The sequence below is a fragment of the Eriocheir sinensis genome, chromosome 69, assembly GCF_024679095.1.
Source record: "Eriocheir sinensis breed Jianghai 21 chromosome 69, ASM2467909v1, whole genome shotgun sequence".
NCBI classification, from domain to species: domain Eukaryota; kingdom Metazoa; phylum Arthropoda; class Malacostraca; order Decapoda; family Varunidae; genus Eriocheir; species Eriocheir sinensis.
Genome location: NC_066577.1, coordinates 6,949,091 through 6,963,192, shown reverse-complemented (window position 1 = coordinate 6,963,192; position 14,102 = coordinate 6,949,091). Strand labels below are relative to the sequence as shown.

The 14,102-nt window shown below is 43.7% G+C and overlaps 2 protein-coding genes and 1 long non-coding RNA gene across 3 annotated transcripts in view; 1 reads left to right on the top strand and 2 right to left on the bottom strand.

The window, feature by feature from the left end:
- LOC126988556 (transmembrane protein 164-like) overlaps nt 1–1,407 on the bottom strand; it is a 9,642-nt gene extending 8,235 nt beyond the window's left edge. Inside the window, exon 1 of the mRNA XM_050846887.1 lies at nt 1,318–1,407. Within this exon, the coding sequence (XP_050702844.1) occupies nt 1,318–1,400 (83 nt within the window). The 5' untranslated portion in view covers nt 1,401–1,407. The remainder of the gene's footprint in view (nt 1–1,317) is intronic.
- Nucleotides 1,408–5,014: 3,607 nt separating this feature from the next.
- Nucleotides 5,015–13,830, bottom strand: LOC126988339 (ribulose-phosphate 3-epimerase-like). Its single transcript, XM_050846397.1, has 6 exons — nt 13,771–13,830; nt 11,916–12,022; nt 11,269–11,424; nt 9,227–9,334; nt 8,267–8,565; nt 5,015–5,782 (listed from the first exon to the last, which is right to left on the bottom strand). Exons 2-6 carry the CDS (start codon nt 12,003–12,005, stop codon nt 5,701–5,703), a joined length of 735 nt encoding a protein of 244 aa, XP_050702354.1. The 5' UTR covers nt 12,006–12,022; nt 13,771–13,830; the 3' UTR covers nt 5,015–5,700.
- On the top strand, nt 9,992–11,099 carry LOC126988560 (uncharacterized). Its single transcript, XR_007742253.1, has 3 exons — nt 9,992–10,075; nt 10,264–10,450; nt 10,855–11,099. It is a non-coding gene; the product is annotated as an uncharacterized LOC126988560 (long non-coding RNA).
- Nucleotides 13,831–14,102: the final 272 nt, after the last annotated feature.

Sequence of the window (14,102 nt, the reverse complement as noted above, 5' to 3'; positions counted from 1 at the left end):
AAAATAGTTACTTGCATATTAACCCTCATATCTCCTGTCCCTGACCTCATATGACCTCCCAGACCACGTGACCTTAAGGCTAGATGACCAGTGCTTCCCCATGAGGTCACACAAAGGTCACAACACAGCAGCAAGGTCACAATAATTAAAACAATATGACCAACTTGCAGACATAAACATCAGATGGAAGGAACAGTTCAGGTAGAAACTCATATATTTGACCTTATATCTCCTGTCCCTGACCTTATATGACCCCGCAGACCACGTGACCTTAAGGCTAGATGACCAGTGCTTCACCATGAGGTCACACAAGGGTCAAAACACAGTAGCAAGGTCACCATAATTAAAACAATATGACCAACTTGCAGACAAAAACATCAGAGGGAAGGAACAGTTCAGGAAGAAACTCATATATTTGACCTTATATCTCCTGTCCCTGACCTCATATGACCTCCCAGACCACGTGACCTTAAGGCTAGATGACCAGTGCTTCCCCATGAGGTCACACAAAGGTCACAACACAGCAACAAGGTCACAATAATTAAAACTATATGACCAACTCGCAGACATAAACATCAGATGGAAGGAACAGTTCAGGTAGAAACTCATATATTTGACCTTATATCTCCTCTCCCTGACCTCATATGACCTCCCAGACCACGTGACCTTAAGGCTAGATGACCAGTGCTTCCCCATGAGGTCACACAAAGGTCACAACACAGCAGCAAGGTCACAATAATTAAAACAATATGACCAACTTGCAGACATAAACATCAGTTGGAAGGAACAGTTCAGGTAGAAACTCATATATTTGACCCTATATCTCCTCTCCCTGACCTTATATGACCCCGCAGACAACGTGACCTTAAGGCTAGATGACCAGTGCTTCCCCATGAGGTCACACAAAGGTCAAAACACAGCAACAAGGTCACAATAATTAAAACAATATGACCAACTTGCAGACATAAACATCAGATGGAAGGAACAGATTAGGTAGAAACTCATATATTTGACCTTATATCTCCTGTCCCTGACCTCATATGACCTCTCTGACCACGTGACCTTAAGGCTAGATGACCAGTGCTTCCCCATGAGGTCAGGCAAAGGTCAAAACACGATAGCAAGGTCACAGGAACTAAAAATATTAAAGTGAAAATATTATCTGGAAGGAGAAAATAAGGAAAAAGTTTGCATATTAACCCTCATATCTCATCTCCCTGACCTATTATGACCTCCCTGACCACGTGACCTTAAGGCTAGATGACTAATGACTCCACATGAGGTCAGGCAGGGGTCAAAACACGATAATAAGCTCACCAGAATGTAATTTGTGAGGTACTTTTTCCAGACCGCCTCCACCGCCGCCTCCGCCACCTTGCAGCCCGTTTTCCTCTGACCATTCTGCGATGCTGGATATTGTTCGCTAATTATCTTTATTATCTTTTCCTTACGCCCTTGGTGATAAATATTCATCTTATCTTTATTATCTTGTTGCTTTTGTGCCCCTTAAGTGACCTGCTTGCTTACGTTATCTTATTAGCGTTAAAATGCGATGTTGGATTTTACACGTTATTTTGAAGTGGAAGGGATTAGTTTAAGATATTTATTAAGTTAAGATAGTGAAGTTAGTATTATTATCTTGTTTGTGTTAAGTAAAGAGACGGAAATATTAAGTTAGAGAGATAGAATTCAAATAAAGGAAACCGAGCTGTTGTTATAGTTTAAAGTATATTACCAGATGAATTTTAAGATATTTATTAAGTTAAGATAGTAAAGTAAATAATATTATCTTGTTTGTGTTAAGTAAAGAGACGGAAATATTAAGTTAGAGAGATATAATTCAAATAAAGGAAACCGAGCTGTTGTTATAGTTTAAAGTATATTACCAGATGAATTTTAAGATATTTATTAAGTTAAGATAGTAAAGTAAATAATATTATCTTGTTTGTGTTAAGTAAAGAGACGGAAATATTAAGTTAGAGAGATAGAATTCAAATAAAGGAAACCGAGCTGTCGTTATGGGTTTAAAATATATTACCAGATTAATTTTAAGATATTAGTTTAGTTAAGAAAGTAAATTAAGTAATATTATCTTGTTTGTATTAAGTAATAAAGCGGAAATATTAAGCTAGAGCGGTAGAATTCAAATAAAGGAAACCGAGCTGTAGTTATGGACGGGAATAGCTTGAAAATATATTCCCACGTTACTTTTAAGATGTCTAATAAACGTAATAAATAAGTTAAATAATATAACCACGTTTATTTCAATGAGAGAATCGAATTTATGAAGTTAGAGAGATAGAATTTAAATATAGGAAACCGAGCTGTTATGGATAGCGAAGAACAACTTGAACCACCATGAAGGATGTTTTAAGATATCTAACAAGTTCAAAAAATAAAATGAGTGCTACTATGACGTCTGTGTGAAGGAAAAAAATATATATGCATCGTTTTAAATGTATACTTTAGACAAGGGATACCGGGCTAATGATATGGTTGGGAGGGGGCACTTAACTAATCCGGGTTTGAGGAGAAAATACGTATAATTAAAGAATGACAGAGATAACAGGAGCGTAATAAGGAATGGGGATCAATTACACTATCTATTAATATATGCTTTTGTTCTCCTCATCTTTTATTGTTATGCTAGAAGGTTAAGTTAAAGCTGAAATCCCTTGTTTTAATTCTCCTTGCAACAATAATTGGATATGGAATGATTGATAACAGCATCACAAAAGTATAGTCCTATGTGACCCTTCCTCTGTACCGTGAACCTAAAGAAACACACATTATAACCCAATTAATCTCCTTTATAGCCCTTAGGAAATAATTAATGTGAAGATCTGAGGCCATCTACATAAGGGATACCGGGCTAATGTTATGGTTGGAGGGGGTACTTAACTAATTCGGACATGAGGGTATACTATAGTTTCATGACCCTGGTGGTAGTGTGACCCTTCCTCTGTACCATGAACCTAAAAAAAACATATTATAACCCGGTCAACATCCTTTTAGCCCTTAGGAAATAATTAATGTAAGAATCTGAGGCTATCTACATAAGGGATACCGGGCTAATGTTATGGTTGGAGGGGGTACTTAGCTAATTCAGACATGAGGGTATACTATAGTTTCATGACCCTGGTGGTAGTGTGACCTTTCCTCTGTACCATGAACGTAAAAAAAAAACATATTATAACCGAATCAATATCATTTTAGCCCTTAGGAAATAATTAATGTAAGAATCTGGCTATCTACACAAGGGATACCGGGCTAATGTTATGGCTTGGGAGGGGGCACTTAGCTAATTCGGACATGAGGGTATATTATAGTTTCATGACCCTGGTAGTAGTGTGACCCTTCCTCTGTACCGTGAACCTAAAAAAAAACATATTATAACCCAATCAATATCATTTTAGCCCTTAGGAAATAATTAATGTGAAGATCTGAGGCCATCTACATAAGGGATACCGGGCTAATGTTATGGTTGGAGGGGGTACTTAGCTAATTCGGACATGAGGGTATACTATAGTTTCATGACCCTGGTGGTAGTGTGACCCTTCCTCTGTACCATGAACCTAAAAAAAACATATTATAACCCAATCAACATCATTTTAGCCCTTAGGAAATAATTAATATAAGAATCTGAGGCTATCTACACAAGGGATACCGGGCTAACGTTATGGTTACGAGGGGGCACTTAGCTAATTCGGACATGAGGGTATACTATAGTTTCATGACCCTGGTAGTAGTGTGACCTTTCCTCTGTACCATGAACCTAAAACTAAAAAATAAAACACATTATAACCCAATCAACATCATTTTAGCCCTTAGGAAATAATTAATGTAAGAATCTGAGGCCATCTACATAAGGGATACCGGGCTAATGTTATGGTTGGAGGGGGCACTTAGCTAATTCGGGTTTGAGAGACAGATTATAGAGAAATCCGTATAATTAGAGAATGACAATGATACCAGGGGCGTAATATGGACTAGGGATTAATTACACTGTTTATCAATATATGCTGTTGTTTTCCTCGCCTTTAATCTCCTTGTTATCATTTTTTTGTTATTTTTTGTCCGTTATCTCCTGTTACCTTCTTCCTCTCTTCCTCCTCCTCCTCTTAATTTTCTTTTTCCTTCCTCCTCCTCCTCTTAATTTTCTTCTTCCTTCTTCCTCCTCCTCTTAATTTTCTTCTTCCTTCCTTCCTTCCTCCTCTTAATTTTCTTCTTCCTTCCCTCCTCCTCCTCCTCCTTCTTCATCTTCCTTCCTTCCTTCCACCTCCTCCTCCTCTTAATTTTCTTCTTCCTTCCTTCCTCCTCCTCCTTCTTCATCTTCCTTCCTTCCTTCCTCCTCCTCCTCTTAATTTTCTTCTTCCTTCCTTCCTCCTCCTCCTTCTTCATCTTCCTTCCTTCCTCCTCCTCCTCCTCCTTCATCTTCTTCTTCCTTCCTTCCTTCCTCCTCCTCTTAATTTTCTTCTTCCTTCCTTCCTTCCTCCTCCTCTTAATTTTCTTCTTCCTTCCTTCCTTCCTTCCTCCTCCTCCTCCTCTTAATTTTCTTCTTCCTTCCCTCCTCCTCCTCCTCCTCCTTCATCTTCCTTCCTTCCTTCCTTAAATCCTTCCTCCTCCTCTTAATTTCTTCTTCCTTCCTTCCTTCCTCCTTCTCCTCCTTCATCTTCCTTCCTTCCTTAAATCCTTCCTCCTCCTCCTCCTCTTAATTTTCTTCTTCCTTCCTCCTCCTCCTCCTCCTTCATCTTCCTTCCTTCCTTAAATCCTTCCTCCTCCTTCTACTACTACTACTACTACTACTACTATTACTACAAGACAAATTATACACACACAATATATATAATACTAATTTTTATAGCAATATCTCAAGATTTCTTTACAATATACAAGTTTACAGTCTTTTCATAACAATAATAATAATAATAATAATAATAATAATAATAATAATAATAATAATAATAATGATTGTACGAACTATAGGAATGTATATATGGATTGGGAGGAGAGAGAGAGAGAGAATACACAGATTGGTTATATATATTGAGATCGGTGAAATTAAGAGGAATGTATATATTAATTGGAAGGAGAGAGAGAGAGAGAGAGAGAGGAAATACATAAACTGCTTATATTGAGATTAGAGAGCAGAATTAAAGAGAATTAAATAAAAAAACAGCTTAAAACTTATAAAAAATGAGATAAACAAACAAAAACAACACACCACCATCGTCACAACTAACATCATCTCCCTCCCTCTTCGCTCCGTCGTCATCTACAGAGCCTTAACTATGGGACTTCCTTCTCTCCCCCTCTCCCTCTTCTCCTCTGTGTGCCACCAATCCTCCTCCTTCTCTTCATCTTCCTTCCCTTCCTTCTCCTTCTCTTCCTTCCCTCCCTCTTCCTTCCGTCGTCTCCTACAGAGCTTTAACTACGGGACTTCCTTCTCTCCCCCTCTCCCTCTTCTCCTCTGTGTGCCACCCATCCTCCTCCCCCTCTTCATCTTCCTTCCCTTCCTCTCCTTCTCTTCCTTCCCTTCCTCTTCGTTCCGTCGTCTCCTACAGAGCCTTAACTATGGGACTTCCTTCTCTCCCCCTCTCCCTCTTCTCCTCTGTGTGCCACCCATCCTCCTCCTCCCTTCATCTTCCTTCCCTTCCTCTCCTCCTCTTCCTCTTCCTTCCCTTCCACAAACGTCCAAGCCTAGAGAGCGTTGACGACAGACTGGCGGAGGCGTGCGATGACATCCTTGGGGTCCTCAGCCTTGACCACGGCACTGCCCGACCTGCGAGTCATGTTGGGCGCCCGACACAAAGAGGAGGAGACAGACAGTAGCCAAACCTATCCTGGCCTTGCCTATTCCTGTCCTAACCCAAGGCAAGACAACAGGCTATTACCTGTGTTTCAACCAGGCTGTCTGGCCTTAGACCTGTCTCCTGTGTATAGACACCTGTCCTGTGTACTAGGCCATAATCTGGCTGACACAGACCTGTCTAGCAGCACTGCCAGAGCCTGTCCTGGCGCACAAGACCTGTCCTGGCCTTGCCAGACCTGTCCTGGTATGAATACAAGCCACTGTCACTAACACATGACCCTGACATGAGACCTGTCTGTGACATAGATATGATTCTGGTACAAGCCCTGGCCTATCTGGCTGTGGCCACAGGCCTGTCCTGGTACCTGGACCACTATCATTTGCACATGTAAGAGACCCTGATTCTGCCTTGGTACAGATCAAATAGCATCTATGACGCACAACCATCCTGGCCTACATGAATACAAATCCACAAACCTTACACATGGGCCTATGTAAGCAACACCTAGGCCTGGATCTAGCCTGGACTAGTCCCTATAAGCCTTGAGATATATCCTGGTGACCTGGATCTAACCTTGACATGGGAACCCTATCCTAACCTGTACCAGATATCCTATTGTACCAAACCCTATCTACCATACTGAACTCAATACATACCAGATATATCCTAACCTGGTATAATCCTCTATGGCCTTAGAATCGGCGCGTAATCCTGTTGACACTCCTGGATACCAGGCCTGTCCTGGTATGCCAGTTACCTGAATCCTAATCGTATGCTTAGACCTGTCCTCAGCCTTGAGCCTAGATATACTGACAGCACATGCTAGACCCTGTCCCTGGCCTTTTAGCCAGACCTGTCTGACTATTGCTGGGCTTGGCAATCTGTCACTGGTATTGGCCCTACTAAGATGGTATCTTGGACCCATGGAGCTTGAGAAGACCTTAGCCCAGGGTGTCCTGACACTGAGCCTGTCCTGTGTATGAGACCTAATCCTGACAGCATAACGCCTTCTATAGAAGCTGTTTCCTGTGCCAGAATGACAATCTCCCAGGCATTTGGGCCAGACTATGTGGACATCTTAGATGTGCCTTAAGACTATCTCTTGAGCCTGTACCCAGACCACTGTCTGAGCTGTACAGACCATATCCTGGTAGCCCCTTAGATATGAGTACAATTGTCCTATAATGACTTGACACAGACCTATCCTGACCGGCACTTGCAGATATAATCTATTTGTCCTGTAGATATCAGCCCTGACCAGTATCTGTCCTCATGAGCCTTTAGGCCAGATCAAACTGACCCCTGAAAGACTGTACAAGACTGACTTAACCATGACCCAGTGCAAGATCTGTTCTGCCAGAATGTAGACCTAATCCTGTTGTATGGATATCAGCCCATAGTGACACCGGATTATCTCCCCATTTACCTTAGTACAGGATGTTATCCTGACGTATGAACCTCCTCATGACCTTTAGGGCCTATCATCTACAGCCCCAAGAGAATGACATATAGAAGTATCAACTAGAATGTACCAGACCTATCTCTTTGGTAACCCAGGGTGGCCACTGACATCGCAAGGCCTTGTAGATATCTCCTGATGTACAGATATCTCTCTGTGCAAAACTCTCTGGCTATACCTTAGAACCCAGTCTGACACCACAGGCCTATCCTAATAACACTGCACTATCTCCCGGCCTTACCAGGCCACTATCCTATTGTACACCAAAATCTTACAAACTGACCTTACAGACATACTCAAACCTTCTCCAACCTTCACCCAACACTGTATGGTGCTATCTGTGCTACCAGGCTGACACTAGATAAAACTGCTCCTGTTCTGTCAAGCCTATCCTGTACAGTACCTATCTCAAACCAGCCATATGCCCCTTATCTTGACATGATGAGCTATCCTAACATAGATATTTCACTCCCCTATCCTGTATGAATATCTGACAAGATATTGCAGGCCCTCTACAACTGTGTACAAACACTCTCCCCGGCCTTCATGCAAGGCATGACACCTAATATCACTAGACAAGCCAATCAGGAATACCCTTAAGAATGACCACTTGCAAACCTATCCACAACCTTCTGAATATCTAGCCAAACCTTGGAAAAGCCTCTGACAGCACCTTACAGTAACACCTAACCTCTGGGCACAGACTTATCAGGCCTGTCCACGGCCTTAAAATTTAGAGCCTGAATCCTGGCATCACCAAGACCTATCCTATCTGTATGCAAACCATAACACTGTGTACCCAAACTCTCCCCCATGACCTTGTTTATCTTCTGACACTAGGGTAGCTTACTAAACATCACTTGAATAACACAAAACCTCACCTGAGCATGCCAAACCTTAGACTCACCTTACCAAAACCTTACCAAACCTCTCCTAACCTTACCAAACCTCTCCCAACCTTACCAAAACCTTACCTAACCTCACCAAACCCAATCAAAACCTCACCAAAACCTTACCAAACCTAACCACAACCACAACCACAACCACAAGCCAGCCATTACACCCACCCACCTTAGCGCAGGCATCAATGGTGGTCAGGCTCACTCCACCATCCACCTCAATGTCCAGCTCGGGGAACTTCCGCCTCAGGAACTCCACCTTGGACATCATATCCGCCATGAAGGCCTGGCCCCCAAAGCCTGGCTCCACCGTCATCACCAGCACCATGTCCACCGCGTCGATGAGCGGAACAACCACGTCGATTGGGGTGTTGGGCTTGACGCCGACGCCAGCCTGGGGGGGGAAAGAGAGGAGAAGGGAAGGTCATTTTGTTCATTGTTTATTCTTCCTCTTCCTCCTCCTCCTCTTCTTCTTCCTCCTCCTCCTCTTCTTCTTCCTCCTCCTCCTCCTCCTCTTTCATTTTGTTGATTATCTCCTCTTCTTCTTCCTCCTCCTCCTCCTCTTTCATTTTGTTGATTATTTCCTCTTCCTCCTCCTCCTCTTCTTCTTCCTCTTCCTCCTCTTCCTCCTCCTCCTCTTTCTTCATTTCCTTCCTTCTCTGTCTCCTCCTCCTCCTCCTCCTCCATCTCTCTCTCTCTCTCTCTCTCTCTCTCTCTCTCTCTCTCTCTCTCTCTCTCTCTCTCTCTCTCTCTCTCTCTCTCTCTCTCTCTCTCTCTCTCTCTCTCTCTCTCTCTCTCTCTCTCTCTCTCTGTCTCTCTCTCTCTCTCTCTCTCTCTCTCCTTTTCTATCTACATACTTCATTCTTCTTTCCTCCTCTCTCTCTCTCTCTCTCTCTCTCTCTCTCTCTCTCTCTCTCTCTCTCTCTCTCTCTCTCTCTCTCTCTCTCTCTCTCTCTCTCTCTCTCTCTCTCTCTCTCATTCTCATTCTCTTAATATCCTCTCCCTAACCTCCTCCTCCTCTTCCTCTTCCTCCTCCTCCTCCTCCTCCTCCTCACCTTCATCCCCGCCTCCCTGATCTTCCGCGCCAGGGCCTTGGGTTCATCCGTGGCCTCTACGTGGAAGGTGTACTGATCCGCCCCGGCCTCCGCCATAGGCTCCACCCACTGGGGAAGGATGTGGAGTGCTTGCATATAAAGAAAAATAGGAATGGAGAAAAACTGTTGAGATATTGTACAACTTTTACCTGATGTTCGTACGGAAAGGGATTTTATCATCATCATTGTTTAACATCCATTTATACCCTGTGGTGGTGGTGGGGGGGGGTGGGGGGTGGGGGGTGGATGGGATATGAGCCTCCTCCACTGTTCCCGGTCCCTAGCCTCCACCCATCTTCCTCCACCACCAATATTAAGGGATTTTTTCTTCCTTGTAAATCCTAACACTCGTAAAGCAAGGCATCGCTCTATAGACTAAATAAATAAATAAATAAAAAGATATATAAAAAGTATAGCAATCATACTCCCATATATAAAGAAATACAGAGAAATTACACACACACACACACACACACACGCACACAAACAGGTAGAAACTTGTATATTTGACCCGATATCTCCTCTCCCTGACCTCATATGATCCCCCAGACCACATGACCTTATGGCTAGATGACCAATGCTTCCCTACCAGGTCACACAGGGGTCAAAACACGCTAGCAAGGTCACCAGAGGGAAATATATATGAACCGAACTTGCAGACTGGGAAAATTTAATCAGGTAGAAATTCGTATATTTGACCTGATATCTCCTCTCCCTGACCTCATATGATCCCCCAGACCACATGACCTTATGGCTAGATGACCAATGCTTCCCTACCAGGTCACAGAGGGGTCAAAACACGCTAGCAAGGTCACCAGAGGGAAAAATATATGAACCGAACTTGCAGAATGAGAAAATTTAATCAGGTAGAAACTTGTATATTTGACCTTATATCTCCTCTCCCTGACCTCATATGACCCCCTAGACCACATGACCTTATGGCTAGATGACCAATGCATCCCTACCAGGTCACACAGGGGTCAAAACACGATAGCAAGGTCACCAGAGGGAAATATATATAACCAAACTTGCAGAATGGGAAAATTTAATCAGGTAGAAACTTGTATATTTGACCTTATATCTCCTCTCCCTGACCTTACTTGACCCCCTAGACCACATGACCTTATGGCTAGATGACCAATGCTTCCCTACCAGGTCACACAGGGGTCAAAACACGCTAGCAAGGTCACCAGAGGGAAAAATATATGACCAACTTGCAGACTGGGAAAATTTAATCAGGTAGAAACTTGTATATTTGACCTGATATCTCCTCTCCCTGACCTCATATGACCCCCTAGACCACATGACCTTATGGCTAGATGACCAGTGCTTCCCTACCAGGTCACAGAGGTGTCAAAACATGATAGCAAGGTCACCAGAGGGAAAAATATATGAACCGAACTTGCAGAATGAGAAAATTTAATCAGGTAGAAACTTGTATATTTGACCTTATATCTCCTCTCCCTGACCTTACTTGACATCCTAGACCACAAGACCTTATGGCTAGATGACCAATGCTTCCCGACCTTATGGCTAGATGACCAGTGCATCCCTACCAGGTCACAGAGGGGTCAAAACACGCTAGCAAGGTCAACAGAGGGAAAAATATATGACCAACTTGCAGAATGGGAAAATTTAATCAGGTAAAAACTCGTATATTTGACCCGATATCTCCTCTCCCTGACCTCATATGACCCCCTAGACCACATGACCTTATGGCTAGATGACCAATGCATCCCTACCAGGTCACAGAGGGGTCAAAACACGCTAGCAAGGTCACCAGAGGGAAAAATATATGAACCGAACTTGCAGAATGAGAAAATTTAATCAGGTAGAAACTTGTATATTTGACCTGATATCTCCTCTCCCTGACCTCATATGACCCCCTAGACCACATGACCTTATGGCTAGATGACCAGTGCATCCCTACCAGGTCACACAGGGGTCAAAACACGCTAGCAAGGTCACCAGAGGGAAATATATATGACCCCTCAAGCACTAACCTTCTCCGGATTAGACACCATCATGTGCATATCAAAGAAGGCATCTGGTACTTTCGGCCTTAAGCATCGCACGAGAGGATGGCCGAAGGTTAGGTTAGGGACGAAGTGGCCATCCATCACGTCCAGGTGGAGGTAGTCCGCCCCGCTGGCCATCATCTGAGGTGGAGGAGGTGGAGGAGGTGGAGGAGAAGGAGAGAGAGATTAGTATTGCTCTCCGGTAAACAAAGTAAATATGCTCCACTGTGATTTAGAGGAAGAGAGGAGGAGGAGGAGGAGGAGGAGGAGGAGGAGGAGGAGGAGGAGGAGGAGGAGGAGAAGACAGGGCAAGGTGAAGGAAGAGGAAGATGGAGAGAAGGGGAGAAAGAAGGAGGAGGAGGAGGAGGAGGAGGAAGAAGAGGAGGAGGAGGAGGAGAACAAGCAACAGGAAGAAGAGAATGAAGATAAAAAAGAGGAGGAGGAGGAGGAGGAGGAGGAGGAGGAAGAAGATAAAGAGAAGGAGAAAGAAGGAGAAGAAGAAGAAGAAGAAGGAAGAGAATGAAGATGAAGAAGAGGAAGATAATGAAAAGAATGAAGAAGAGGAAGAAGAGGAGGAAGAGGAAGAAGAAGAAGAGGAGGAGGATAACAAACAAACAAACACACACACTCACATCAACACAGGCTTGCTCAAGGTTGGACAGGTCGGCGTTGAGGATGGAAGGTCCGATCTTACATTGTGGATGCTTGACCTCGGAAGACATCTTGCTACTGGGCGGACCTGAGGGAAGAGGGGGGGGGGGGTACACGTTAATCTTCCTCCTCCTCCTCCTCTTCTTCCTCCTCCTCCTCCTGTTGTTTTAATTTTCTTTATTCTTTTTCTAATTATTGTTTTTTTACATTTCAACTTTTTCCTCCGTTTTCTCTTTCCTCCTCCTCCTCCTCTGCCTCTTCTTCCTCCTCCTCCTCCTCCTCCTCCTCCTCTGCCTCTTCTTCCTCCTCCTCCTCCTCCTCTTCCTCCTGTTCTAATCTTCTTTATTCTTTTTCTAATTATTGTTTTTTTCCATTTCAACTTTTTCCTCCGTTTTCTCTTTCCTCTCCTCCTCCTCCTCCTCCTCTTCTTCCCTCCCCACTACAATGATACACAACATTCCTCCTGTATTCTTCCTTCTCCTCCTCTTATAATGAAGTGAGAGGAGGAGGAGGAGGAGGAGGAGAAGGAAGAGAGAGTATACTGCTCCGAATTTTCCCTCCCTAGGCCTCCACCCGACCCCAGCGTCTCATACAACACACCAGACATCAATTCAGACAAGGAAAGGTTTCGCCAGCGCCGGGAATCAAACCCACAACCAGCGAGATGGGAGAGCCACCCTTTAACCAGTGTGCCAGAGAGGTACCACGCTAACCGAGTGAGTCACGGGAGGCTGGCCCATCAGGCGTACACCACAACACAAGGAGGAGAAGGAGAGGTGGAGGGAAGGCATATAGAACTTGATACACACACACACACACACACACACGGGGGTAAATAACACACATTAATAAACACAGCCTCCACTTCCTACCCTCCACACACACACACACACACACACACACACACACACACACGGGGGTAAATAACACACATTAATAAACACAGCCTCCACTTCCTACCCTCCACACACACACACACACACACACACACACACACACACACGGGGGGAAAGAACACACATAAATAAACACAGCCTCCACTTCCTACCCTCCACACACACACACACACACACACACACACACACACACACACGGGGGTAAATAACACACATTAATAAACACAGCCTCCACTTCCTACCCTCCACACACACACACACACACACACACACACACACACACACACACACACACACGGGGGTAAATAACACACATTAATAAACACAGCCTCCACTTCCTACCCTCCACACAGCTGCTGGCACACAGACACCTTGACAGACACACAGAGTACAGCCTCTCCATTCTTCCCTTGCCTCCACCTAACCTTCCGGGACCTTGAGGAGCTAAACTGTTTTCAGCTGGTGACCACAAACCATGACAAAACTTTCTCTCGGCTACGTTTATATTGATTTATCTCCTTACAGCCCTTATACATGGCTTAGAAAGTATTGTGACTTTGCCCTGACCTTTCTTTGACCTCCTTTTACCTCGGGGTGCGTCAGGGAGGTCAATAAAGGTGTAAATTCAGCTTAAATATGACCACAAACCATGACCCAACATTCTCTAGGCTACGTTTTCACTAAGATTACTAAGCTCACAGGTCTTATATATGGGTTAGAAAGTATTGTGACCCTGACCTGACCTCTCCTTGACCTCCACTGACCTCAGGGTGCATGTAGAAGGTCAATAAAGGTGTAAATTCAGCTTAAATATGACCACAAACCATGACCCAACATTCTCTAGGCTACGTTTTCACTAAGATTACTAAGCTCACAGGTCTCATATAGGGGTTAGGAAGCATTGTACATCTGACCTGACCTCTCATTGACCTTCACTGACCTTAAGGTGCGTCTGGAAGGTCAATAAAGGTGTGAAATCAGCGTCCACGAGGAACTTTCCCAGCGGTCACCTTGCAATGTTGTGGTTTGGCGGCAAGGAGACAGCCCACGAGCCTAAAGAATTACCGCCATTATTATATATATTTTAACGTAATTAGATATTCATACCCTTCTAGCTACTCATTATTTAATTATTCATAAGTTACAAATAAAAGAAACTATATAATCAGCCTCAGTAATATATTTTGGGTGAGTCATGTGGTGGATGATTCTAGAACTCGTGAGTAATTATGAATTTTAATCGACCTATTGATGAAAAATGTCCATAATTCA

Bases quoted from the DNA above. Each gene is read 5' to 3' on its own strand.
- LOC126988339 (XM_050846397.1), bottom strand. From the start codon at position 12,005: ATGTCTTCCGAGGTCAAGCATCCACAATGTAAGATCGGACCTTCCATC. The intron at 11,425-11,915 runs GTGAGTGTGTGT...CCTCCACCTCAG, and splicing joins TTGAGCAAGCCTGTGTTGAT to ATGATGGCCAGCGGGGCGGA. The intron at 8,566-9,226 runs GTGAGGAGGAGG...TTCCCCCCCCAG, and splicing joins TCAGGGAGGCGGGGATGAAG to GCTGGCGTCGGCGTCAAGCC.